Here is a 27,225-nt window from a genome sequence, read left to right as displayed (position 1 = left end):
TTGACCTTACAATTATGTAATGCAGACACAAGATACAGTACGTTTTATGATATTTTGTTCTGACTGGAAATTGTTGCTCTGTTGCCATTACTAACATAATTCCTTTCTTTGTAACTCTCTGCACCTACACATTAACCAACAGCTAAATGTATCAACTCCAGGCAAGTAAAAAGGATATTTAAAGCTATTCTGGGACATGCAAGTCGTAACTTAAGCTAGAAGTGGACATTTATATAATAATAATATTTAATGTAGTAAAGTATCCAGTTGTGTACTTCGGTCAAGTGCAGCCAATGAAACATACCAGAATATTTGGACATGCTGGGTGATATTTTTAATGAGTTGATTACAAGGAATTCATTCTTCAAACTCCAAACTTAGTTCGTGATTCAGTTTCATGATTCAAGAGCCATATATTATTTCATTCACACAATCAGGACCCATAGAGTGAATGAATGAGGCAATAGGTCTTTCAACTGATGAGTCAGAACTTGACAGGGTCAGTAAGACACATGACTTTTACTGACATGTTATTTTTACCTCTTGTGCTGCGCTGTTGATTTTTGGCTAATTACCTCTCAGTGAAACCACGTTTTTTTTTTTTATAATTACAAGCTATAGCTTTAAAGATCATATAAACAAAAGTCTTAAACAACAGAGAAGTAGAACAGAAGGGAGGAAAACAAGCAAAGGAATGAGGTCTTACTCATGGTGCACTTATTTGATTAATGACATGTAGTAGGGCTGCCAGCATCCCCCAAGAATCATGACGTCATGTTTGGAAATCCTCCTGTCAGACCAATAGGTGGCAGAAGTTGCCAACAAGATCCAATGAGACGTGACGGACATTCCACCATTTCCAGGCAAAGATGAGAGAAACTTCCTAGTCAATCTCTCAAGTGCCACTTTGTCTGATAGCTTTCCACTCCAGTCAGAGGTGTGAGTAGAAAGAGTGGGGGAGGAAAGAAGGAAGGGAGGGAGAGCACGAGGGAAGGGAGGTAAATGTCACAGAGAGCACTTCGTGATGTTTAAACATTTGCCAGCCTCACAGTTTGTCACTTCTTGGCAATTACCTTACTATGAGCAACAATAACAAAACAGGTCACGAGATTGCAAAGGAAGTAACCTCAACAGGCGGAGGAGGATAATTTTAACCAGAGAAAGCACAACCTTGTAAAAGAAAATGCATGTTCTTGCGTATGCAATGTGATGGGACCATCTAGTTGTGTGTATGCGGTGCTTACAAGTTTGGTGAGCGTGTAGAACAACAGAACGATTTAATGAAAAACATGTGCAGCTTCCAAATTAGTTCATGAAATGTAATCAGAATCTGAGAACAGAAGACAAGATCATTATTTTTTATATTGGACAATATAAATCTGAAATTACAATACTAAAGTGTATTTGAGATAGGGAAGGGATACACGGCTGGTCCATAAGTTAACCAAAATTTCCCTCCTCCATCCTGCCTGAACATCTTAGTAAGGAAAATATCAGTACACAGTTCAGAAGTGATCACTATTTGAGAAAATCAAATCAATAAAACCTTTTTTTTTCAAGATTATTGTGATTTTTCTTTTGTTAAGATAAACTGGGATATCCCTGTATTGATTATATTAAATGTATCTTTGGAGTTACAAAAACTCACCTCCTGCTGGCTTGAGATTTGTAGTTTCCTCATTAAAAGAGATCAGCAGCTGTGGTGAACTTGTGTTCAGTCAGTCACAATGGATTCCAATAGTCACAACAAAGGAGCAAGATGTCCCATTGCGAATGGAGCATGAGTAACATGGAGGATATGACTAGCATATCATGGCTTGTGGTGTTGAGTGAGTTTGTCAACATCAATGAAGAGAGGGCGACAGCAGACGCTGTCATCGGGCAGTCATTCCTAACCTTTTTTTTTTTGTTTTTTTCATGGACTGAATAGTAATATGATGAGAGTTTGCCATAAATGCTAAGCAGAAACAGCCCTTTCTCACTGCTAGGCAAAGGAACAAAGGTTGTAGATGTGCTTGTAAAAGGTTGAGCATTTCCAGATCCAGTGTACTGTAGGTGTCCAGATTGCAGACATGACATTAAGTCATACACGTGTGTTGAAGCTGAAGCTCCAGTACATTTCTTTCTGAGTTTTGGATTGAAAAATTATGATCAGTGTGAAAGGATTGTTTATTGACAGGGACATGGTTGCTGAAGATTGTAAAGGGACTTTATTGCCCTCAAATGAGCCTGTCAGGAAATGTCCCAGGCAGTGAACTGGCCCTGCTAAGCTCCACTAATCACATGGCAATGTTTTGCTGCAGGTGAGAAATGTAAGGTTATGGTCAAGGCAGTGTTCAGCATCTACTAAAACAAGATGTTTGTTTTTGGGTGTTTTTCTCTCTCTCTCTCTTCTTTTTTTTTTTTTTTTTTGGGGGGGGGAATATCTTGTTCTTGTCATATATCTTCTTGTATAATATCTCCTCACTTATCATATCTACCTCCGTTTTGTGTTTATGCACATAAGGAATAATAAAAAGAAAGGAGAAAAATACAAAGCAGATGGGCTTTGGATAAAACTTCAGCAAGTTCCCTTAAAGTGAAGAAAGTTTGCAGGAACTTATTGTAAGAATAATAGAAAATGATGTTTGTACACACTTCTCTAAAACGTATTTCCTCTTCAAAAGCATTGCCTACACTGTGTCAGTGAGCGAAAGGGCGGTCTGGTAGTAGAGGGAGTTGGTGGCAAAACCGACACGAGTGACTCATTTTGTGAGCATGTAGGTCTCCTCTTCAAATTACTTACACTAACAAATAAAGTTGCTGTGAACTAAACCGTTGTGAGCGGATGTTCTTGCTCCAAATTAGCACACAAAAAAGGAACCACATGTCGTTCACTGTGAACTCAATGTCAGTGTGGCCTTGAAAATCATCCCAGGCTCCTTTCGAATAATCCAGTGAATGTGTATAATTACTTTAAAAACTTTGGAGACCACTCATCTGTTTTAACATTGACTTGTGGAGCTGAGAAATTTGGCATAAAATATGTCAAATTCCTCCTGTAATGCTGAGTGATTTTAGTTTTTACACAAAACGAGTTTTAAATACTGTGTATGTTTGACCTTATAAATTGTACAATTGTATTAATATCGTAATTATATTTCCTCCAAATGATTGAACACCAACATTGCAGTAGTAATTGCTTGGAAACTTTTTTTTTTTTTTTACATCTTTTACCTGGAAAATATCTTGATGTTCTTGGTTAATGAAAATCTATTGTCCAAATCAAGATTCCATGAATCGTACACTTCAACATGTCTATTCACAAACTGACATCTTATGAGATTATTATTTTTTGATGATGCACAGCATGGCATGTATGTCTGTCAGTAGGAGTTTTTTCCCGGGACAACAACAACATCAGTTATGATAATGACCACTCCCAAAGTTGACACATTTAATGGCATCACATCTGTCTACAGGAGCTGACAACATCAAGAAATATTGGAGTCGTTACTACCAGGGGTCACAGGGTGTAGTCTTCGTATTGGACAGTGCTTCATCAGATGAGGACCTTGAGGCAGCACGTAACGAGCTCCACTCAGCCCTGCAGCACCCGCAGCTCTGCACACTGCCTTTTCTCATCCTTGCCAACCACCAGGACAAGCCTGCTGCGAGGACGCCAAACCAGGTAAAATACAGTGCTATTGTCAATTTATTCCATCCGATGCATGTCTACTTGAATTAACTTCAGTTTGCCTTTCACAAATAAGCACTGCAGCTTCCACAGATTCATATAACATTACTGTCTCAATCGAAGTAAAAGGCAGTTTAGCATTGCAATTGTACACATTTAGACACATACTCACCAGTAGCTAATAAGTATACACATTTACGTGTCATGCCCCTGGGAAACGGGGAGTGGTGGTGTTGTGAAAGCACCCCAGGTCAGGTCCAAGTCAAACTGGTCTCCAGTGAGGGGCCAAACTAGAGCGATCAAAAGATTTCTATAAATGAGTGTTTTGAGAAAAGAGAAACCTCATCTGGAACAGAGAAACCAAAGCCTCCTCCTGCAGCCAAGTCTTGAACAGGAGCTTGCAGGCAGGTCCCTTGTGGCTGGCGTGTATCAACTGGGCCATGGTAAGGCTCAGCCCCAACAAATAACATGGGGCTTATGCCATGTGGGTCAACCCCCTCAAAGGTTAGGTGTGGAAGTCTAGTGCATTGCCAAGTGGTTGGTGGCCTGAGGCGGAGGGCATGACCCATGGCTATGAAAAGTGGCTCTTGAGATGTGAAATATCTCCCCTCTGTTGTGGAAGGAGCCTGATTTAGTATGGGACATGAAGCAGTACCAACTAGATATTTTTGGATTCACCTCTATGCACAACACTGGCTTTGGAATTTTAACATACCACAAGTTTTTAACTGGTTATGAAACAATTTCAGTTTAATACTGATGTCTCTATATGACCCACATAAACAAACAAGACCATCAGTGAAAAGACAGGCTATTTCTATTTAGTTATTCTTAATGCCTGTCACCGGGTCAGATCAGGTAGGATTCCCCTTGAAAGCAATAATACAAGGTGGTAGAAACAATACCGTTTTTGTCCACAGGGTTGGCCAAAATCAACACAAAATGGAAGATCCTTGTTATTAATAGAAATACTGTTGCTTCTACCTACAGGACAGCACTTTGGGCTGTCCAGCCATTTTATAGTTTCTTGATAGGTTCAAGAGAGGGTGTCACCTGGGTAGTTTTTTACAGGAACTTCAAGACTTCAAGACTCTCAAAACAGAGAAGCCATGGGGCTGACTGTATGGAATGGCCTGCTCAGTGGCATTTTGTTTTGGGCTGCCTATAATGAACAACATGTTTGGATCAAGTGGTGGCAAAAGCTATCACTTTGCAAAAGCCACTAAACCCAAATGCACAGTGAACTGAACTGGGAATGTCTGGCTATAGCCCATTTGTGCAAAGTATTAATTTTCACACCTCAATGAAGGATAGCGACATGTTATCCAATTGTGCCATGTTCAAAGCCTCCATTACTGATGTTGTTGTAGGAATTATGGTTAAAAGGTCTTTGGTGCCTGCCGTGACTGTAACCTAATTACCTGCTAGTGGACACCACCGTTGAGAGAGGTTGCCAAGCTAAAGAAAGAGTCTTTTCAGTCTTGGTTTGCCCAAAAGAATTCTGAATCAGCAGACAAGAATGTTGAGTCTCGAAGGATTGCAACTTCTGTTGTCGCAAAACCAAAATCTTAAATGTGGAAAAAGTTTGGGGAGTTCATGATCAGATGGACTTTTGGTTGGCCTCAGCAAGGTTCTGCCAAACCGTCCAATTACTCAGATTACTCAGGAATGAGTATACATGTCACCAGAACCGATACTTCTGTACCAAGTTGATCCCAAAGTCTGAAAATGTGACTGTACTTATTTTTATACAGTACCATAGGTACCAGGGATTCAGTTCTTCCGGACCTGACAGAGCAGCATATAAGCCTACGCCTACAGCAGCCTTTCCCATTAATTATAGACTGTGGCAGCACTAATTTCTCCTGACACGGTTTCATAATGAATTTAAAATATTTTCACACTTCTCTCTAACATCGTGTTTTGCTCCATTGCTTCAGTAAAGCATCTCTCATGGCACGTACACTGCCTACCTGAGCAGCGCGTGTGCGTGGCGGAGCATCCTAGTTTTTCTTAGTCCGGCACCCATATGAACAGATTAGGTCACACTGACCCCCTGAGTTGCGCGTCTCACGCACGTCTCACGCACGTCTCACGCACATCGCGGCTGTGGCTGCAGCAACGCTTCACTAGAGAGTCGAGGACTCGTCTATCTTTTCCACACGGTTCCCAGCAGTAATAGACCGTGAAAGGGGTCTGTTCATACTCATATCAACAATATACCAGTAACATATACACCTTTCACAAAAATATAAATTTATTTTTTAAACTCAACACCTATCTGTTTCAGATTAAAAGCTCTCTGGCATTTCTGTGGACAGAATCCATTCATATGTTGACAATGTAATATGTTTATTGTATGGTATTTATCAAAGGCAAACTCAGTGTAGAAAGATAGGACTGGCAGCAGCAGCTCTGCAGCAGCTGCGCAGCTGACACGCTGTCGGTGTAAACACTGCGCGTGCCAGATGCAGCTGTTCAGCGCTGTAGCCTTCACGCGCTGCTCAGGTCAGCTGTGTGAACCAAGTGTCACTCCCAGTACAAGTATCCAGGATCAATTAACTAGTGGACAATCTCCCCTCTCTCTGCCCCTTCTGTACCGTCTAGTAACAGTCGCACATGCTTCAATTATTGGTAATTGTATCAACAACTAAATTTCTGGTATCTTGACATCCCTAAGAAGGAGGAGTAGGGGCCTCTCAGCAGGAGAGGAAGACCACTGACCTCGACTAGGAATAAGTGTAGGAGGAACCATTTGAGAAACTTCTGAACACAACAGATATTGCCTATAGAGGAGGCAAAGTTGTAAGACCTGCAAGCTTGGCATATCTATTTGGTGAAGGTTACAGCTCTCCGGGGCAGGATGCTTAATGTGTTTTGGCTGTCTCGGCTGACACGCCTCTTCAGTGTTGTGACACAGTGTGCTTCAGTTATTAGGGTATCAGTCTGCTTATCCTCCGGGGTCCTTCTTTTGCCAAGGTGCTGGAAAGGAGGCTTCAACCGACTGTTGACCTGTAGATACAGGAGGATTAATGCAAATTACATCCTGAGGGTGGAACAGTGGACCAGCTTTTTACACTTGTAAGGACATTAGTGGTAGTGACTGAAAGAACACACACGGGACAAAAATGCATTGCTTTTGCAGGGTGTCTTGGCTCACCCTCAGGGACAAAAACATCCGGAAGAACCTTTGAAGAACCACTGCTCCCTCAAATTGAAAGGAGCCAGTAAAGTTGGCTTGGGGATCTCAATAGGATGCCTGAACACCTCCTTGAGGTGGCACATCCAGCTGATAGGAAACCCATGCTGTGGGTATTTTATATTCTACCTGTCACCTGCCACCATGATCTGGATCTGCAGTAAAAGTATTCATTTGTTAATAATCAGTTTTTGATGAAATACGTTGTTTTGGTGAAACAGCTATGTAAGCTTGCAAAATTGTTCTATTGCAAATTATCTTTCAACATAGTCTCTCCTTAAAATGCCCTAGTCCTGACCGTGTTGTTAAAGCTTTTTGTAATTGAATAGCAGATATTTGTTTCATTTTCAGTGTAGCAGGATTTTCCAATCCCAGCTAATTTTTTGTGATACATTTATCTGTTTCACAGGGTTAGAAGAGACACAGGGCATGTGCTTCCAAGATGCTTGCTTTTATCGTTGGCGGTAAATGGTCCATGAAACAGGTTTTGAGGTCTGGAACACAGATTCCCAAATTTTTTGTTCGGCTGTTTTTCCCCCTTATTTAAGTTATAGATTCTAGGTCGTTGTTTTTTGGCAGGTCAGTTTTTGGCATTTAATCTTGTCATTTATGAATAGCGTAGTTCTAATTTCAGTAAGTTCGTCCATGTCATTTGACAATTTGCTTGTGTGACATTTCTTTAGGGTTGCAGACTCCATATTGTTCTGGGCAGGTTTTGCTCTAATCCTCTCTATGTATTGACTGAGCAGGAAACAATGTTCTTCTGATTGAGCATCTTACCAGCACTGGGAAATGTAGAACCCCATGACTGCAAACCTTTTTTGTTCCAGTTTTTCCCTTTTGTCTCAAATCAAAGCAGTTTGACACTCCACCAACAGACAGGCTGTAATTGTTCAGAGATAGTAGAAATGTCATGTAGTAGTCATGGAGTAGTAGGTCATGTCACCACCTCCCCTCAGGACAGAATTAATCACTGCTAGTGGAGGCTGGGATAAAATGCAGCACAACTAGGGTAGTCTATACCACCTCTTTTTCTCTTTTTTTGTCTTCCTCTTTGCTAGGGCATGCTCTACCACTCTGCCTCACTCACAAAAGGAGCCTCTTGGAGGAGGAGGTTACAGAGAGCATTCCCTGTGCAATGTCCCTTATGTTTCAAAACCCTTGAACCTCACTTTCCTGCACACTGACAAAATAACACATACACAAACATATACGCACACATGCATTATCTGCAGAGGCCTATTTAAGGTTTGTGGAGGATATCAAAGGTGGATGCCTGGAGAGAGAGGAACATCTGCATTTCCTAGACTAAACCACCGGTGTTGCTGCTCTTCAGTGGAAAATGATAGAGAAGAAAGTTCTATACCAGATTCTGCTGTTACCCAAACTGAAAGCCACTATAGTCACAAAAAAAAACCCATTAATCTTATTGATATTTTAAATGGCAACTGCTTGCTTTAAACCCAACAACACTGGTTTCTTTGTTGGCCCTCATAACGTAGCCAATTAATCCAGTCTGTGAGCTGCCCACACTTGCCCAGCGGTCTTAGCGTGATGTGTCCTCTGCCATATTTGACCCATCGTTGCATCAGTCTCTGGGAGTATTGACTTTTCTGAACGGTTTGCAAACACTGATGACACGTGAGACTGGCTTATAGGGACGGATGGATGAGATGAATGTCGCCTAAAGGCCTTGTTTGCACCATGTTGGATGTGCTATTTCAGTTCATAATGAATGACTTACATAAAGAGAGTTGATCAGGGCTGCTGATGCTGATGTTATTTGCATTTGTTTTCATACTGTCTACTTCTAGCAGCCTAACATAATTGGGTGTATGGGCATTTATGCATTGTCCGTGTTGCTGTTTTGTATTTATTTTTCGGCACTGACCCTTTTTTCTGCTATGCATGTTCTTATTAAACACACATTGAAATAAATCCATGCATGAAGATTGTAGTACTTTTATTTTTAGTTGCTAATATCAATTTGTTTTAGAAACATTCCACGTTCATACATACTATTTAGTTTATTCATGACAAGCTGGTGATTTCTCAACATAAGCATTTCAATCTTCTCAGACAGACATATTGCATTAATTCATTTGATTATGGTCTAATAATACACTTTTATGGGTTCTGCACTCATAGCACTGAACTCAGTTGTGGGTACAAACAAGATACTCTTACTTACTTATTTGGCATGGTTTTCTAAGTTTGTGTGTATTTTTTGTAATACGTTTGTGTGTTTGGAATCACATTGCCATTATGAGTGTTACCATGCCTGTGTGTGCATATTATCATCTGACTCATGGCTGTGTCACTGAAGGAGCTTAGTGTTCAGTGACTCATGAGTAATCTTTGATGGAACAAAATTTTAGACCAACTATGAAAGACATCAGTGACTCCACCTCCATTCTCTTACACTTTGTTCCTTTGCCTCTATACCTGTATGTCAAGATCGTGAACAAAATAATGATTAATTGTCATTAATGGCAGTATAGGTTCAGGTAATATTGTGTATAAAATGAGGTAGAAAAAAGGGTGGAAATAGTAAGCCCACTCAACCACTGGAGAGTGCACGAGGGCAAACCCTCTATATGTTAACCAAACATTTGCTCAACATCCGCAGGGGTCTCTTCCTGGAGTTTGTTTTCAATTCTCCCCAGGTTCCAATGCTATGGCTTTTAGTTCACTGTAGAGGAGTTTTCACCTTGGTTATGGAAACATATAAGAATAAAGTATACATGCTGTAATAAAACATAATTTATACAGCATGCTGATGATGCAAATGAAAAACAGGTTTAGACCCTCAAAGAACAACTAACAGGTACTTATTCATGCACCGTGGTGCTTAAAGGCACATGGGATGGCTCTGTGTAGCCAAAAGTACTTGTAATGATTGTATATAAATTTCTGTGCCACTGGTCACAGATGGCACCCTGTGGAGATTTAGAGATCCTTTTTTTACAAATCAAGGAGAAAATTAAACTACATATTACTCTTCTGCAAAATCTGCAAAATGGCAAATTAGCTTTATCTTATTAATTAATTTTGGCGTATATGTTTCCTAAGCATATGACTCAGTTTTTATCCACTGTTAGCAGCCTTTGCTGCTTTCTAATTGTAAATTATTTTATTTTATTTCATTAATTCATTGGTTTATTTAAAACAGTGTATAATAAAATGTATTGCACCATATATTGCACAATGCTAATTTCCATCTGTTGTCCCTGTGTATACAATCCAAATATAACAATTTAAAAATTCCACACATAACTGATATAAATATGACCATTGCTTAATTAAAATTGAGTTTAAAAAATTAAGCTTGTAATTATTAACAGAATTGGGAGGGTACATTGTTCTTTTGGCCCCTAACTTGTGTAGGGTTTGTTTTCAGGAAGTTTGGGAATATATATATGTTTACATTATTTATTGATAAAGGTTGTCAAAATGCTCTACTGTAGAGCTGAGTTGCTTACTATTAAATGAAAGTTACACTAAAAGTACCAAGGTACATGTCAGAAACAGGTGGCAAACCACTTTTAGCACTGGCCTTGCTGGTCCAGTGTAAGTGCAGTGTGTCTCCTCAGCTAAGGATAAAAGCACAATTAAAGATATGCCACTTCCTATTTCCAAGATTTTATCCTCCTCAGCAGCAGGGTTTTTGGGAGCATCGCAGCAAGGCCCTCAGAGTGAACCCTAGAAATCCCACACAGTATCACTCTTTTACAGGCATCTGGAGTATGTGTGTTTGCACTTTTAATTACCTCTCTGATTGAATTTGTTGCATAGCTGCTTTTGCTGATTTTCCTGAAGAGTAATGGTGTATCATACAATATATTATATGTTGTTGTATTCTCAATGTCGGCATATATACAACACAATTGCTACATTAAAAAGTTTAAAGCATATAGTGAGTATTCCCAGAACCCTGTTTGTAAGTCATAATTAATGCCATCTATAGTCATTATCAGCTTATCCTATCTCCCAGATCAATACCAGAAAAAGTGTCTACATTAGTCATACATCCTTGTCTGTTTCCACAGGACCCAAATAATCTCACATGTAACCATATATACCCAGTATGTTATGAATCTTTTCATTATTTAGTAGAATTTCAAATAGCTTTTTCCGAGGTAAACCATTGTCAATGCACATTGCTTTGAGATGTTTTGGGCCAGTGAAGCTACTTCACCCAAACTTTTGCTTTATAGAAGCTGTACACTGTTCATTAGGTCATAGCCAGGTTAGGCAAGTAACATTGTACAAATACTGTACATTTTAGAGAAGCTGAAAAATTATTCTACCAATATTACATTGTGAAGTGGAAACAATCCTCTTTATTTTCTTGGTCTTTATATTCTGTAGATATGAAGGCCAAGTCATCTTAAAGTGAATTGTTTAAATAGCTAGAGTACTTAAAATAAAATAAAATATTCTGACTTTTCTTCTGAGTAAAGGCTGTCATAATGTTTAAGATTACCGTAATTCATAACACTTTGAAAATAACCTTTTCAACAAGAGTCATAACCTTTGATCCACCATAACAATTTGCTCCGGAAAACTCAGCCTGCTTACATCCTTTGTAATCCCTTTGAAATGTTTAAACGATTTAAGCATGTCTAAATGTTTATTAGACAGGTCACTCTAAATTAAAACAAGAAGTCATGAGTAAGGTTTTGTATATACCATATGTGATGCATGGATATAATGCTGCAGGTCTTGCCACAGGGTTCCCCTTCAATCCCCTGATTCCAGTACCTTTCACACGGGAATACGGTTTCATAGGGTCCCTGTGACTTTTGGAACTGTCTAAAACCTCTTTTACAGAGGCACATGCGGACAAAATTTGATATATTCAGGTGTCCCGAGAATAAACTAAGCATCCTCTTAAAAATGACCACTTCAAGTCACTATAAATTATATTTAATATTTTTAGGGGCTCATATTTTGTACCCATCTAATAGAAACTCAGAAGAATCCCAGTCAGCAAAAATTTAATTGCCTGAAGCAAATGGCACCAAAAAAGAATAACTTTTTTACCTTAAAACAGCTAAGCAGCTTGCAAACACAGACATAATGATATTTGCATGCACACAAAATCAGTATTGTTTTGGGGTTATCTGGAATTTAAAATATAGTTTAAATTAAATCAGAATAAGGTTTTACATAATAAATAACTGATGTAAAATACTTTGATACATAGCACACTGATTGAGGTTCACAAATATAATGGAAATAGAAAAAAAGAGAGTGGAATATACATACATAATGATGTAAAAAAAAGTTTGACTTGAACAGAAATCTGCTGAAACACATTATAGTCATTTGAACTCATTCATAATTCGTTTTAATATTTTAATCATCTTAGTAACCTCAAGCCTCAGTTGCCAATTCTTCTGCAAATGATGTTAAGCCTCCTATATGGAGGATATATGAAGGATGCTGAATGTAAATATGAAAGTACGGCTGAAACAATTCCTTGAGTAACTTGAGTTCTAAAAATCCTCCTTCGTTTAATCCATATATCTGTATACAGCCATACAGCACACTGTGTTTTGCGCTGATGGTTATTATTTTTCGCCAAACGTTGGAGAGGGAAACTAGCGAGGTGTGAAGAGAAGAGACAGGCCAGAGAAATCGATGGAAAGTGTCCAAAGTTTGGGAGTATTTTCTGCTATAACAAAACAACAACTTGGTGTACTGTACAGTGTGTCTAAACTCTAAGCACAATAACACGATGTCTGTGAAAAACTAGGTAGTTAGCAGCTACTAAGTCCAATCAGATTATGTGTGGCTTCTGGCTCCGCAATTCCGAAACACAACCAGAGATAACCAGATCCTTAACTTAAGTAGAAGTACTAATACCCCAATTTGATATTGAAATACTCCACTACAAGCACAGCGGGGGCACAACAGAAGCTTCTCCCCTCGCTGCTGAAGAAAATCCTAGAGGAAACACTTAAACCATTTGTTTTTCATTTTAAGAGGCCCGGTTTATTTTCTATTATTTACTATTGGTCTTTAAGAATATTTTTTTATCCGATTACTCGATTAATTGATGTAATAATTTGTAGAATACTCAAATACTCAAATAATCGATAGCTGCAGCCCTATATGAAAGCACACATTGCCTTGGACAATCATTATGGTGTATAATCTTCCAACTGTTGATGGAAGTCTGTAGAGGAAGCAATGTAGTGCGTCTGTCATTGAAGACATGTATGCGATCTAGATCGCAAAATTAGATTAGGCCCACAGATGAATGAAATTATGTTTTGTTGTGGAGTTTTATTGGAACATGTATTGGATTTCCATCTCAACTCTGCAAACCTCCAAAGACAGCAGCTGCATTGCAGGTTCTTGCTTCTAGTGAATATTTCACAAGCACCACCCATGAAACAAGCCCAAATTTAGTTGATCTGAATTCTATTGGCAGCTCCTCTGGCAATGACACTATACACAAATGACGTCTCCACGTTGGCCCTCTTCTCACAGCAACCACTCTGTTGACAGAACAAGGTGGCTCATTTCCTCAACGCACACACGTACTTGCATTTGCTAGTGCTGTTTTCTGGGGCACTCCTTGTTTACAGTGTCACGTTAGTGACTTAGGGTGGTTCTGGCGCTGCTAGAGCGAGGGGTGAGAGAAGGTGGCAGTGGGGTAATGCAGCTCAGTGCGCCTGTTAAGGCTTCACTGGGGCCCTCTGTGCTGGTGCAAGTTTTTTTCAGGAGCAGGGTGGGTCTGGAGGAGGTTGAAGGAAATGTGGGACAAAATTCCTTGTTGACATCAATCTCCTGCCGTTGGGGGGCCCAAGGAAGCTGAGGAGGAGTGGAGGGGAGGTCACCCTGTTGATATAACACCTCAACAAAGCAGGTCTGTTTGGATGGATGGGCCTAATGGACTGCATCCACGAGGGGCTCTTGTTTTAGAAAATGCTGTCAGTGTTAGTGGGCAGAGGTCTTTTTGGTACTATTGGCGCGTGTGTTATCTGAGGAAGAGATAGAAGACAGAATGAAACTGATGATACATTGCATAAAGAGTGCACAAACCGATGGAGCCCAGGACTGAGTCACAGAGAGGGAGAGAAATAACGGGATAGAACCATCTTCTGTGGAAATGTGAGAAAATGTACAGGAAAGACAGGAAGACAGATCAATAAAGAATACTGTAAACAGGAAAAAGGGCAAGTCTGCAATATCTAACCTTGAGAACTATGATGATGTCTCCCTGACAAAATCAATGACACACTGTGGTTGAAGTCCCCAAATGACTGAATAGGAAAAGCGCCCCCTCATGCTCTTTCTTTCTCTTCTCTCTCTCTCTTTCACACTCTCAGTCCCTTACTCCTACACACACACACACACACACACACACTCAAGTCGATCCAGTCCGGAACAGTCCCTTTATCCTTTAGTCCATTGTGAGGAAAACAGTGCCTGGTATGAATTGGAGCACATCTGTTTTCAGTGTACCAAAGCTAAATCTGATGTTGCTTATGCATTGTGACAAAGTTACACCATACAGACAAGCAGCCACTCAAATGCGTCATACAGTTGCAAGATTTTTGTGCTGCACCAGTGAAAACAATCATGTGAATTACAGAAGGTTGTTGATTATTGTCAAATTATGTTTTTAAACACTGTTCCAGCTCTTGTTGTCTGAATTTCCAGAAAATCAAGACCAATAAGCAGAATGGAGACAGTGACAGATTTTCACCTCCTCACCAACCAGCATGCAAACATTAATCATTAATCATCTATTGCCATGTTTTGACAGAAACAGACTGGCAGACGCATGCATACACGCAGTGTATGTGTGACGCAGACATTGTGTGTTTCATATGTGCCATATGTGCCATGTTTTCTGCCTTCAGTTGATCCTAGAAGGAATAATATTCCTCACAAAAAATAATATTTTCTCTTGGCTGCAGATTGCTGTTGACACAATTACAAGCCAAGCCGAGAACATCTCCTCATTCGTTGTCAAGACCTGCATAAACAAGCCTTTTTCCTATAGTAGGTCAAGGGAAAAGCCTCTCAGAGGTTACTGTAAACCACTGAGCTTGCCCACAAACTTTCCAAACAGTTTTCAGAGCAACAGAGTTAAACTGTAATTATACATTCAGTGTCTTCATAAAAGTAAATGCACATGGTGGCTGCATGACTTTATCTCAGTAATAACTTGATGTAATCGTTTAAGTACAGTTGGTGAATGATTAGATGAGTTCTGGATTATGCTAATGGGGCACAGAGTGGAAATCCCACTCTATGTGGAAGTACTGCTGTCACCAGCTGTTGTGGCCTTTTGCACTCACAACATGTCTGCATCTATATTGTACCTTGTAACACATACATACTGTGTATGTAGGAATGTGTCACACTTACACACACACACTGGGGGTGACAGACAGTGAAAGAAAGCATTACACATATCCTGAAATGCCATCTGATTTGTGGTGAAGTGAGACTTTGCATCTGCACTGCATGGATGAAGTCACTTTTGGCCAGTTGCCTTGGATTTAACCCTTCATTTGCATGTTCACATTTGTTTATTCTCTCTCTTTCTATATATATATATATATATATATATACTTCTGCACTGCACTTACATTATTCTTATTAACATTTTTCTCATTTTTATTTAAACTAGAGGGATTGCAGGGAGAAAAAAAACAAACTGGATCTGTACATTTTCAGTATATGTTGTGACTTTTTTTTAGCTCCTTAATATTGGAGTTGAAGAAAAGAGGGCATGCTAATTACTTGATAAATGTTTCCCACAACTACAATATCAGAATACTATCAGTTCCATTGATAAAGCACTAGAGACAGGACGTTTCAAATCTCTGTCCTCTCTCACTTTATGCCTTTTCCCTTTTATGCTCTTTTAGTTTTGATTCATCTGCCGGCCGTGCTTACCCCAAACTTGACACACAACTTCTTTCACAGCATTGTGGTGAAATACTGGCTATGAACTGCAACAGTTGCTTTACTCTGAGATTCATCTGTCAGAAATGTATGGCCTTAGTGATAAATTGTCTGCACGTCATTTTCGTAGCATATACATGACTTTATGTTATAGATGTATCTACAGGGTAATAATTGCTTTATGGTCTGTCAACCCTTAAACTACATATTCTTCGATTTCTTTTTATGTCCTCCCATGTCTTTCGTCAATTTTAAACGAAAGGTTTGCTAGCCTTTAGCTCTAAAAATGTTGAATCTACTCCAGCATGTGAAAGCATATAACTCATTGGAAGGCGTGTTTTCTGGAGGGAACAACCTCGCCAACCCCACAGCTGAGTGGGTTTCTCTGCAGCCTGTTCTGTTCTCCTGTGGTCCACAGGAATGTGGCTCACACAATGATGGAAAACCCACAACCAACAAATAGTTTTTCCCATGTAAGAGGTCTCATTTGACCAATGCCTGTGTGCCCCTTCTGGATACACACAGTAGAAATTGGAGCGCATTTGCCCAGCGGGGGAGATTAAATAGATCACTGTATGACAGGTGTGATTGCAAGTGTTTGCCAAATCTTATAATTGATGGAGGGGTTGTACTTTTTTACACGTCTTAATTTCTTTTTTTCTTTTCTTTTTTTTGCTGTAGTATCTAAGCTTATGCAATAACTTTACATTTCCAGTAAGCTCAAAATGTAGTAATGGACAAAAGCTGTGAGAAAACATCATGAAATATAATTATCGCATTTGCAGACAGTATCACAGGCTTCAACTTGTATTTACTCTCACATTTCTGAGATTCACACCCAATTAATGGAGATGTTCTGATCAGTGGCTGGTTGAACTGACTGTGACAGCTATAGGTTAGGCCACCGCCAGAGATTAAGAGGGTGGTTGGGTCATGGTGTGGGGAAGTAGTTAGCCAGCCTTTTTGTCTCTATTATCAGGCTTCCTGAAATAAAGTGGGTGGAGTGGGGGCATGGGGCTTGGTCGGGCTCCCTGTTTGATCATTGATCTCCATGACCCCATTTGAAGGGTCTTAATCTCTCAGTTGACCTCATCAAGGATTTTTTGAGGAAGGGTGACAGGGGTGGATGTTGACTGGGAACTAGCAAGGGCATGAGGATGCTGTGGGGAAAGTGAAGGTGTTTTTCCACTTGAGTGGAGATACAGGGGTGTAATGAGCCTGGAAGGTGTGTGGATACACACGTGTGCACATGCACAAGTGTATGCAAATCTGAAGTTATGGAACATTAATACAGGCTGCTTATATATTTATGACTGCTTAACCACAGATACGCACACCTTAGTAAATTTCGCCATCAAAGTTTACATAGGCCTATCTCACCCACGCTCAAGGAGTTACAAGCCAGGTTTTGTTGTCTTGCACAAACATGTCTTTTCCAAGTTTTTGTTGTGCAATTTCTGGTAAAGACTCATTTGAATCACGTTGTTTAGACAAATATGCCTGCTTACTCTCCTGTTTTCCCTTTCTTTTTCCTCAATTCAAAGCACTAAAGCAGAGCTGCTGTAGTAGTAGTAGTAGTAGTAGCAGTAGTAGTATACCTGATAAAACAAAAAGGCACCAAAATATGTAGCAGTGGAATCAATATCCAGCTGGCATAAAGATGATTTTCTATCCTAACTCCACTGACTGAACATGAAGCCTTCCTCTGAGGGATGTTCTTCCATCATGCAAATGTCTCACTCTATCCCCAAAGAAGATTTAAGGCTAACTTTCCTTCAGCCTTTGTGCCTCACGTCTCCAAGGCACTACTCTCCATGACAATAAGAGGATAACGCTGTCTCTGTCTTCAGGGCTCAAACTGAATGTTGTGACAAGACAACCAGACTGCACCCTTTCACATACATCTGCACCACAATTGAGCTGCTCCATGTGCTAAACCATCGGCAATGTCCATATCCTCCTGATGGTGCTAACTCACAGTGGTCTGTGTGGAATATTGACAGTTATAATATATTTATGTATATTTCTTGATAGTAATCCATTACTTTATTCTTTTATAAAGGTTAACAATGATTATATAATTAACTACATATCATAGACCTCACGCTATTGGGCCACAGCAAAGTGCTATTGGATCTGAAGGAATTGAAAGAATCATATTTTTGGGGCTGCAACATGCTCAAAAGCTCATGTCAGTTCTCAGCGTAAAATTACGTATTCTGGAAAAATGGCTTTGACAGTGCCTCCTAAAGACCAGCCCCAACGGCACGTTTCACTGATATGTATGAAAATTAGCACACACATACAATAAAACATAAAACAAGGCTGCGGGACCCATCCCCCAAACCCAACAGGAAGTCGGCCATTTTTAATGTAGTGGTCATTTTTGGCGGTTTGCACATGTTGTACTTTGACTCTTCCCCTTAGGGAATTGACCGGATTTACTTCAGATTTGGTCAGTGCAATCTAAACACCATCATGATTAAAAGTTGTTTTCATTGAAGGGCGTGTCCGTAGCGTCAAAATCAATGTGTATTTACAGGAAGTGTATTTTGTCCAGTCTGCACCAAAATGCACATGTCTGATAAGAGCAAATATCAGCGTTTGTTTTAACATTTAATTGCATTTTTCAGAGGCTAAACATGCTCTAAACTCATGAATCACCTACTGGCGATCAAGAGGAATTAGCACAGTGCATTTTGAACACACGCTTTCCTTTACCAGACATTGGATGAGGTCACTGTTTGTGACTTATTTCCCAAACCGTCTCCTTAGTTTAAAATCACTTCAGCAGATTAACATTCAAAACACCCAAGGGTTGGAGCAACTGACGGATTCAGGTGGTCCATTTCATTTGATTACAGGGAATAACTCAACACAAAGTTGTTTTGAAACAGGTTTTGTGTGTAATGACTTCTGAGAAAAGATGGAATTTTCAGCCTGCCTTTCTTTGATTTTTGTTTTGCTGACATAAATCACAGTTTTGCAATACAGTTTGTTGAGGTCACTGTGTTTTCCTTTCTTTGTAACGGCTGCTTCCCAGTGCAATTGACGACTGATGATAAGGTGTTTTGGTGCACTCTTTATTCTGAGGCTTTCATGTGGATTGCAAACATCTACCTGTTTTGTGACGAGAAAAAACCTCATGACAGGAAGAGCGAAGAGAAGAAGAGATGGGAATGTTTTTATTTGAGTGTCTATGGTATTCAGGCCGGATAATTAAGTCGCTCTTTTAACTTGTCTCTTCTTCAAGACCTCCAGATGCGCCTGAGTGTTGTCAGACAAGGTGTGTCGCTCTAACACGTCCATCCATGAGCACAGCAGCTGTGCGGATGTGCTCATTTATGCGCGCACACGTGGAAATCAAACTGTTGTGTTTTACATCAACAAACCTTTCCGCCTTAATCTCTCTTCCTTGTTGTGTCACCCTCCCACACACACACACACACACCATGGTGTTATGTGGTCAATTCACTGCTCGCCCTCAGGAATGCAGCTCCACTCCAACTACACCACACGTAGACACACATACATAGACGCTGTGGTCTGCCTCTCCTTTACTGTCCTCAGCTGGAAAGGTTTAAAAAACTAACTTACACAAGATCCCTGGGAAGGAAACCATAAAGAATGGATTTGATGTGAAGAGGAAAACCACAGTGCTGGGTGAATTGTGATAATGACAGACAGGACACTTCCTGGCTTCTTGTTTTGAGGGGAGATACTGATCTCAAGCAGTGTTACCTAAGATACTCAGTGTAGCCAGGCACAGAGATTACACTGACGAGGCTGAAGAAAAGCGAGAGGGCCAAGGAAACACAAAAGCTGCAAATGAGAACGTCAGTGCCCCAGAACTCCCCTTCTCTTCCCTTCTTATCTCTCCGCCCATCGTCTGGGGCTCTTTTATCAGCAAACCAATTGTATCCAGGCCACGGATTTTGTCTGCGTTTTTATACACAGTGATGGTGTTATTGAACAGTCTTATCAACCTGCCGCCTCAGTGACGAGGAAAGGATGGACAGCTCCAGCCTTTTTTCATACAATCTTAGCATAAAGTTTATCTAAAAAGAAACAGTAAGATGGCTTTATTACTTTTAAACCTGGGAGGCAGTAATCACCAAACATGATTGGTTGTGGCCTGAATATCTATCTCTGTTGACCCTGCTCTATCAAAATATTTTGGGGGTACCCTCTCTTCCCTGTACCTCCATTATTATCAGCCTTCACATGTATGATCAAGTGGTGTCGAAATCTATTTGATTGTTTGGGTCTTTTTTGGGTCTCTCTTTGCAGATCGTAACTTGGAGCTCAGATTCAGGATTTACATTAAAGCTGTTTTGTTTGACCAGGGTTGTCTGATCATAAATCTACATTCTAACATCAAGTGGTCTCCCAGAGTTGCCGCTGAGGCTAATGCAGGTGGTAAGGCCATATGTGTTGGCCTCCTCCAGTATACTGCTGCTGGTGTATTGTTTTCCAAGCTTATTTCCCATGCATGCTGTACACACATACAGTAGACAAATTCACATTGATATAATGATGCTCTGCACTCTGTCCAAGCCTTGGTGTTTTAGCGTCTGCATTCCTTCATGACACAACCACCTCCAGATGTTCTCCTCCTATACTGTACCCGTGTAGATTTTTTTTTCCTGAAAAGGCAGGGAACCCTTGCTTGGGTTGGATTTCCCCCCATAAAGCCACTTTATTTGCCAATGTTTTTCATCTCTTCAAAAGACTTTGACATGGGAGCCCCTCAACAGTGCATTCTGGATAAAACATTAAGGGAACCAGACCTCACAAACAAACTCTCTCCCTGTCCTAAAAAGACAAATGACAGCTTGAGATATATGACTGTGTAGTTTTATAAAAAGCAAGAGAAAAACTCCAAAGTCCACTTCAAGATTGGCATGTCCTCAAGGTTTTCTTTGATCAGACTTTGCAGAAAGAATATACTCTGAAATGCATTATTCATCATATAGTGACTGTTATGACTGCATTGTTTTCTGATATTATTTTCATATTAGTCCACCTGCTTGAGTTTCAGTTACACATTCTGCCTGTATCTTAGTCTTGAATCGCCCAGGAAAGGAACGCCTTTTCTGCTGCTGCACGGTGAACTTTACTACAAATTGTAGATGTTTTATTTAAGAGTTATATCTTTGTTTTCCTGTCCATCCTGCAACCAACTTACCCCCTGTGATGGCAGACTGATCTGTGGGCTTGTCAGGTACCATCAGTGCAAAGCTGGTGCCATGTGACGCTCCCGGCGGCTTGCCAAAAGCTAATTGTGCTAATTGGCAAGCGCCAATCCTGTAACAAGGCTTTGAGGGGTGACCCACCAACACAGATGAAAGCGCTCAGATTTGTCTTGTGTCAAGGACTTGCGGGTAATCTGCGGGTCCGTTGACCTGAAGGCCAGGACGGCAGGACCACAGCGCTGTGTGTGAAAAGACAAGAGGATGGGAGACATGAACTGGAGGATCCTTCCACTGCGTCTTCCCAGACTGCAGGATCTGGAGATTAAAAATTACATGACTGCAGACTGCTCTCCTTAAATCCCTATAGAACTTTATGCATAAAATACAGAAAGATTTTTCATGGATCCAAAATTTTGCAGGTTCCACATTCAGTTTTGTGTACATAATTTCTCTATTTGTTCGTTATTCCTTTTTACAATCAGGAATGTATGCATACAGACATCTATAAAACCTGTCCTTTAAGTTAAAATATCTTATTCCCTGAGTTGTGTGCGTCTGAAGTCAGTCCAATGCTTTGGTTTGTGCAAAACAGTGGAGTATATATAATCTACTCTCAGGATTGATAGATGAGCCCAGAAACCAGACAGAAACTCTCCCAAGGGCTTTAACAGTCACCAGGTCATTTTACTTTTGCAGCTTTAGTTGTCTGATAGCCTTAGCTTGGGGTGGAGGGTGGGGGGTGTTTGGTGCTGGCTGCCTACGATAGAGAATCAGTTTAAAATCTGATGAACATATGCCTCAGTGTGTTCCTTCAGCTGTTTGTTGGTGGTCTCAAGCTCGTTCTAACATGTGTAACATCGAATTTCCAAAATCCTTTACTGAATTTCTGTACTTTCTGTGAACCTATGAAAGGTGTTCTCATAGCACTTACAGACCTTTGTGCTGGATTGTCTGTCCTCATACATAAGACAAGTCTGACAAAGAGATTCAGTTGGCTGTGAATGTGTAGAGAAAAAGAAACTGTCTGGAAAACTGACACTGAGAGAAAGAGGCAAAGTGTGACGGCCATGTAGATTATCAAAATAAGAAGACTAAATTTAAGTCTGTCAAAATACATTAGACTGTGGAATTTTAGTCAACAGTCAGATAAGAAGTGTAATTTTGTCACATTCACCTTTCATTATTGGTGAACAAACAGACTCTAAATCATGTTATGGCCATATTTAATGCAAGCTTTCTGATCCTGGTACATACCTGAATGTGACCAGTGTACATGTGCATTGTGGATCACAAATCAATAAACCCATAATAGCACAGTATATTTAACAAACTATATTAAAGTCAAGCTACATCCACATTTAAACATATTAAACGCCTAAAATTTAAGGATCATTGGTTTTATTCATACTGCAGCTTGTGGTCCTGCTTGACATCAGGTTAGCTGGGATGTTTTCGACTGTTGTTAGGCAACCTGATTGAAACTTTTATCTCGCAAAGCCAGTATGCAAACACTCACGCACGAACCACTAAACTTTCTGTTTCTCATCAGCTCTCTTCAGCCCCACTGATATTTACGGACAGATTACTCTTACCCAGAACCCAAATAGTTATCCACTGAGTTGGGATGACTCAAATGGAAATTTTGGAGTCTAGGTGCTGCTTGTGTTGTAGGAGTTGTAAATGAAAACTTTAATGTCTGACCTCTTCCCAGTAAATGAACAATTTAGCAGTGCATTCTTGATTTACTTTATCTCGTCTTTTGCAATGTAGGTGGTATTATACTCTGAGTTACTGTAATATACTGGCACTTAGCCAGAGGGTTTGCAGTCTTAAATAATAATGCTGTGGCTTACTGTACTTTACTGTATTTGATTGAAAACATGTTACATTTCATCACAGATTAAAGTAACATCAACTGTCAGTGATCTGGAGTTTTAGAAGATTTAATTAAATGTTGAATCTAAGAGACTGAAATGTATTTTACTACTTTCCTTTGTACTGTAATCAAGCGTGAAATACAATATTACCTAATTATAGCAGATTTTTTTCTACATACCTGGGTTGAATAATGTCTGGAACTTGATACATCCCTGTACCCCATATCCATTCATCCACATAATACAGTCAACTGTGCTCCTTTGCACTGGTTAGATATTAAAATGTAACAAAGCAGAAGACTCAATCAGTTTTGAGCATCAGATTTTGTTTGCCCTGCGTTGAATTGAAAGAAAGATCAAACACAACTCCCCCTTTGACTTTGTTACACCTGTGACAGCCCATGTTGGAGGGGTTAAACTGTGTGTGCCAGAAATCAAATGAATGCACAGAATACTTGGCAAATCACTCTTCCCCAGTGCAATGTAGCTACATGTACATGTAAACTGTCTGAGTTTTGCAGACATTGCTGCAGGGCAGAGGGAATTACACTGTCACACAAAGGATATGGAGCTGCCGTGATATCCTCTTGGCACATAGTTGAAGACCATCCAGGTGGAAATTGGTATGCTCCGCCGAGAGGGAGGTTAGGAGTGAGGTAGTTGCGTGGGAGGTGCTCATTTGCATCGGCAAGCACTGTCTTTCATGTAAACAGTATATGGCTTTACCTGTTGTAGCTGTCGAGAAGAGGTGGTTTGTGATTTTAGGTGTGTAAACAAGGAGATGTTAAGGCATGTGTGCGTCTGTGTCAGATTTTGCACACCTGTACATTCTGGGGATTCATAAATCATGCCACAGCAGAGAAACGTATTAGTAAGACTTAGTTTGTATCTTATACAAAGAATATTATATATAATATTTACTCTGATTATACAAATGAAGGTATTCTGAAGACATTTAGAAATGCCCATAGACTCACTGATTGTTGGATTTTGTATTAATTAAAGCTTACATAACCTCTTATCCAATCACTCAAAACCCTTTTCAGCAGTTACGCTCAATGGTGTATTAGTGTCTGTCTTCAAAGCTAGTAGTGGAATGGTTTATTATTTATATATATAATCTATATTTTAAATCAGCTTCTTCTTTAACTATTGTAACTCAAAATAATCCCAATCTATAATAGCCATATATTATTCATGTTATTGATGACATACCAAAGTGATGATAAAAACAGCTCTTTGTTTAAGTTGATTATGCACATCAGTTCCAATGTTACAGGTCGTTACTAACAGTACATGAATAAGAGAACAATATGCAGAGCATTATGGTGACACCTTGTTATACTGCTATACTGCTCTAACTTTAGAATAAAAAGCAAACTTTACAGTGTTACATGATGTAACTAAACAGTTTGATGACAGTGTTGACTGGGGAATTTCTAATGATAGAAACACAATATTTTCTTCATATAGGCTTAAAAGATGATTTGGTAGTATTTTCTAACTCTGTCTGATACAATTCAGACTTGCCTATGTCAATCCAAGTGGCTGTGGTGACATATTGTGTGTTTTCCTTCCCTCCCTGCCTAATAAACTGGCTATAAATGTTATTTACTGAGTTCAGTGACAAGAAAATATGCAAGATGATAAAGGAAGACTGATGACATTTTCTAAGTGTTACTGAAAATGAACCAAGCGAAATGCAGAAGCAATATTGAACTTCCATAATACTATATTAATACTAATACAGTAGCAAACAAATAAACAAATAGTGTGGCTTTGGTGCAGAATGTATGTGGCTACTCACCAAATATTACTGAGAGTACTGATTCAGTCTTGTCAAAAACAGCATTCTTTCATTCTCAATGCCCAGCCAAAGCCGGGAAACGTCCATGGCTACCCAACACACCAAGGTTAATGGTTCTCAAAAAAGTCTACCAAAAATGGAGATCAACAGGATTTGGAAATCCTGGTGTCTTGAGCACCACAAGCCTGCCTGGGTATGATTAAAGCCACAGCATTATCTCAAACATTCTTCAAGTAAGATAACATATCTTGCTAAAGGGGTTACTGAACCGTATTAACTACTGCTTTCTACATACTGAGTGTGTCTGCCATTAACCGGTTCTCACATCATTTCCAGTTAGTGAATAGGTTGGGTATGGTTGCGACATTTAGGTTTGGATTACAAATAATTAGAAATGTTCCTATATTTAGAAAGACTTTCAGTGTGGTCTACTTACATTTGCTTTTTGTTTTCATCTGGCCAGTACACATGGACGCCACACACCCTCAGGACTTAAATGTGATCTGTGTCTGTATATGCTATTTGTATAATCATTAATCCAACTATGCCACGTGTGTTTACACGTTACTTATGTGTCGGGTTGTCTGCATGCTGTCCGCATTGTGATTGTGTCTCAGTTTTCATGCAGACCCTAGAACAAAGGGGATCAGGGAGATGGTGTTGTGAACAAGAATAGACAAAGCAGACGTAAGAACGTTAGACATGATACAGTACTGCCTTTTTTTACTTCTCTTTTTTAGTTCCAAGAGTTATTTGACTCTCTCAGGAGGAAACAGAATGAATAATTTTTTTCCACCCTTACTGTAGTAAAGAAAAGTAGTGATGACTGGTGGTAGACAGAGTATGTCAGCAATGCTTTGTGGAGAGCAGGAAGGAAGTTTGCACAGTGTCCCACAGACTGTACCAACCAGAAAAATCACAATGTTTGGGTATCATTTGATAATTGTTTCAGGTATAATTACTGCAGCAGAAAAAGAAGAAGCAGCTAAATACACCTTCACCATCAACACCATCAAAAACATATCTCCTATGGATTTAAATACTAGTCACATGACATTAAACTGCAAAGAATAACACAATGACTATTGTTATGATCTTTGATGAAAAAATCTCAAACAAAGCTGTTTTTTTTTTGTTTTTTTTAAATCCATCATTTTTCCACTTTGTCTAATCTCGAAAGTCCATATGATGTGAACAGTAAAGAAAGTGGTTCCTGACTCAAATTACTGAGTTTATGTTTTTGGAATATTCAAACCAAAAGGTCTGTAATAGAGAGGGTCTGAACTGCTGACAAGGAAAGGTGACCAACAACGGGAGCATTCTTCCTCCCTTCTAAACTGCTGCTTAAAGTCAGCCAGCATCAATCTTCTTCTCCTAAGTCACTCCCACATACATCTCAAGGCCTAACGTCACTGTTTGTACTGCGTGCTGCATTGAGCAGTTTCACTGTTCTAGCACGAGTGTTCGTCTTAATCGCGCCAAATGACAGACGAGTCCCCTGGGCTGTCTGAGCCACATGAGACGCTTCCTCCTCAACTTCCTGTGATCAGGGTTACCCTCCCATAGTGGTTGAGAGAAAAGTCAAAAGAAGAGGGTTAGAAAAATATGATTACATTATTACCGTTACAGATAATTTAGGGTTTGATGTCTTAACTTCACCACATCTTTAATTCAACTGATTCACCAAACAGAGCTTCACAGTCACTTTCATTCAGAAAATCCTTTGATGGCAGCTATACAGTTTAAATGCCTAGAGAAGGCAACACGTCATGACGTGTCTTCTTGTCATATTGTGTCTGTTTCATTCTCTGATGCAATTCCAATGATTTGCTTCATATACAGCGCAATATCTTTTGTATTTAAGTTCTGATTTCCATCGAGTTCGACCTTTTTTTCCTCCACAAACTTTCCCCTCTGGGAACAGTTCGATGCTGTTTGTTGGAGCTGATGTGGGTGGTGTGAGCCATGCAACCCTGCCACCCTGCTCCAGTGTCCTCGTCTGTCCCTGTCTGGCCTGCTCACCCCTCCACCTCCCTCCCGCGGTATCCTTTCTGAGGGCCAGCTCCTCTGAACCCAAACAACAGTTCCATTTGTTTTGCCAGGGCTGGGAATGCACTCAGCCATCTTTAGCTGTGTTTCTGCCAGCTACACTGGATGCCAAACCTGTGGACCTAACTCATATGCCAGCTCTTCCCTTTCTTTTGCTTCTTTTCATTCTGTCTGCCTGAATTTGTGACAGTGCCAATGTCTAAGTCAGTGGTGAAGGGTCCTGAGAAGGGACCATCTTTGTGGCTATTTCATAGTGAAGTATAGGCCACAATCTAAGCTGATGTTACTGAGGGACAACACATTTCCACTGCAAAATGCATCTTACACTTATTACACATACATTTTATTTTTCCATGGGCTTTAGCATTTTTATCTATTAAAAATCCATTCGACTTTACATACATATATTCCTTGATATTTTTCAGGATGAAAAAATTCTAAAGATAATGAGTCATATTCCCTGCATCATTACTTCACCTTATAACGGT

At 39.8% G+C, this 27,225-nt stretch overlaps 1 protein-coding gene across 1 annotated transcript in view; it reads left to right on the top strand.

Annotated features, from left to right (window-relative positions):
* The window catches only part of arl15a (ADP-ribosylation factor-like 15a), a 94,471-nt gene that overhangs the window by 44,628 nt on the left and 22,618 nt on the right, over positions 1-27,225 (top strand). Inside the window, exon 4 of the mRNA XM_035657946.1 lies at positions 3,462-3,670. Coding sequence (XP_035513839.1) covers positions 3,462-3,670 — 209 coding nt within the window. The remainder of the gene's footprint in view (positions 1-3,461; positions 3,671-27,225) is intronic.

Source organism: Morone saxatilis, unplaced genomic scaffold (assembly GCF_004916995.1).
Source record: "Morone saxatilis isolate NCDOM2014 unplaced genomic scaffold, NCSU_SB_2.0 Contig16, whole genome shotgun sequence".
NCBI lineage: Eukaryota > Metazoa > Chordata > Actinopteri > Moronidae > Morone > Morone saxatilis.
The sequence above is the reverse complement of the archived record's forward strand: the minus strand, read 5'-3'. Positions and strand labels throughout refer to the sequence as shown.